General features: G+C 49.1%; 1 protein-coding gene across 2 annotated transcripts in view; it reads right to left on the bottom strand.

Annotated features, from left to right (window-relative positions):
• Window positions 1-2,500, bottom strand: part of LOC311326024 (vinculin-like) — a gene marked incomplete at both ends in the record, with an annotated part of 26,553 nt that overhangs the window by 11,005 nt on the left and 13,048 nt on the right. For both annotated transcript variants that reach the window (XM_084458858.1, XM_084458859.1), the window contains 2 exons: window positions 184-331; window positions 576-666. In XM_084458858.1, the coding sequence (XP_084314984.1) occupies window positions 184-331; window positions 576-666 (239 nt within the window). The remainder of the gene's footprint in view (window positions 1-183; window positions 332-575; window positions 667-2,500) is intronic.

Here is a 2,500-nt window from a genome sequence, read left to right as displayed (position 1 = left end):
ACACACACACACACACACACACACACACACACACACACACACACACACACAACATTACACCTAACACCCTCAACAGAGCACAGCTGAAATAATCTCTCCATCTCTCTTTCTGATTCTCACTTTCTTTCTTTCTCTCTCTCTGACACACACGCACACACACACGCACTCACACACACACACTACCTGGCGCGTAGCTCTGACACCTGGTCGGTCATCTGTCCCAGCGTCTTGGTGGTTCCCAGGACGTCTCTCCGTTCTCTCCCAGCGCACAGCTCTCCCACCTTCCCAGCCTCGTCCAGGATCATACGCACCGCTCCCTCCCCGGGGTCCCCTACACACACACACACACACGCACACACACACACACGCACATACACACACACACACACCCATGCACGCACACACACACATACGCACGTACGCGCGCACATACACACACGCACGCACACACATACAGTACACACATACACACACACACACACACACACACACACACACACACACATGAATGACAAGATCACTGTGGTAGTGCGTGTGTGTGTGTGTGTGTGTGCGCGTGCGCATGCGTGTTTTACCTGGTTGTCCATGCGGGTCTCTGAGCCAGCCTTTAGCCAGCGCCATCTTGAACTCAATCAGCGCCAGAGATCTCTTCATGGCCTCCATGTCCTGAGAGACAGAGAGCGTTACTGCCGACAGACTCACGCCAGGTCAGGAGACGAGCCAGCAGCGCACACAACCGTCCGCTGTGACGCTCCGTCCTGCATTACACACATGTTCTGGCCAGTTGAATCACCTCAACTACATGCGTAGATGACAGCTGTGTCTCAGAATGAAGGGTTTGTTTAGGACGGGGTTTGAGAGAGACAGAGAGGGAGAGGGGGGTGAACAGCGGGCAGAACATCTAGAACAGCGCGGCGGATCGATCACGCTCAGCCTGAAACCTACCGAGGTCTGGGAGGAAAGCCTTATTGAATAATGGACTTCTCAGAACCACCTGTTCGATAATGGACGTTCATAATGGGATGCGTCTGCGGGTGGTATCCGCCGGCTCTCATCCATTATGGATGAGTCTAAAGTGGATACACCGGGCCAGAGTCTCTCACACACTCGCACAGTCACTCCCGTGACCACTCAAACACTTCAGACGCACACACACACACACACGCACGCACGAGCGCGCACACAGTCTTGGTCTGTCCTGCCTGTGGCTGTCTGTTGACAGGTTGTGTGAGGGCAGTCATGTGGGGGTACAGGTCTGACTAGTGGAACAGTCTCTGCCAGGTAGGTCAGGTATGCCAGCTATGCCAGCCAGGTATAAGAGAGCCTACGTGGAAGTAGGAAGAGAAAAACAGAAAAAAAACAAAGGTAGTCAACGACAAGAGACAGATCATTTCTTGATCCCATTTGAATTGTGCCATGACCACACACTCATCTCTGTTAACTCGCAAGTTAGCTAATATTAGCACACTTGTTTAACACTCACCAAAACCTTGTAAAGCCGATCTCGCAAGCCAGCTCTTACAGAGCTGATTAACTCTCCTTTCGCATAGCTGCTGCTCTCAACATGGCCAGACTAATAGTGGTTTTCACCTCTTTTAATAATTTTAAACTACAGTTTTATGACAAGCTGTGACTTTCCTGACATGCCAAACTATGTTTCAAATTGTCACATCATATGCGTATGATCGTGGCACAATTCAAACAGGATCAAGAAATTATTTGTCTCTCGCTGTTGACGAACTGTAGATATTTTTTTTCCGAAATAAGGTCCTGCTTCCGCTTAGGCAGTCTATGCCAGGGTGTTGCTGTCTGACTGGACACTAAAGCCCCTAACTGGATCTCAGACTGAGGCTGAACGCGCTACATCTGAGAGATCCCTCAACAACATCAAACCACTCAATTAAACATCCTTTAATGGGTTTTAAAACAGTGAAAGAGAGGCTGTAAGTTAAATGGCTCTTAACTGTTGTAGGCAAGTAAACAAAAAAGCAATTCATCAAATTACCAATGAATTACTGCAGTTGTAATAGTAAAGCCAAAACGCTCAAATAGATATGAACAGATACTGTATGCATCTATCTGTACATAAACACATATCTATAGACTCACTCAAACACACACACACACACACACGCACACACTTGATGCCGAGTGGAGCCACTCACGCACTATCAGTGTCATAAGCCAACGCAGCTAGACAAGAAGCAAACACCCCCTCCGGGACACACACACACACATCCTCTCTGACCAGGACACACACACACACATCCTCTCTGACCGGGACACACACACACACATCCTCTCTGACCGGGACACACACATGCCGCAGAGCCGCGGGGGGGAGGGAGGAGGAGAAGGAGGCTTACCTTCTACAGGGAGGAAAAGAACGGAGGAGGAAAGAAAGAAAAGAAAGAAAGAACAGAAAAAGAGAAATCAAGAGTTATAACATCAGGCAAACAGAGTGGTGAAGTGATGAGGCTGAACTAGAGGCTGGTGTCAA

This window comes from Borostomias antarcticus (genome assembly GCF_949987555.1).
Source record: "Borostomias antarcticus genome assembly, chromosome: 25".
NCBI lineage: Eukaryota > Metazoa > Chordata > Actinopteri > Stomiiformes > Stomiidae > Borostomias > Borostomias antarcticus.
Note: the sequence above shows the minus strand (reverse complement) of the source record. Positions and strands in the feature narration are given on the sequence as shown.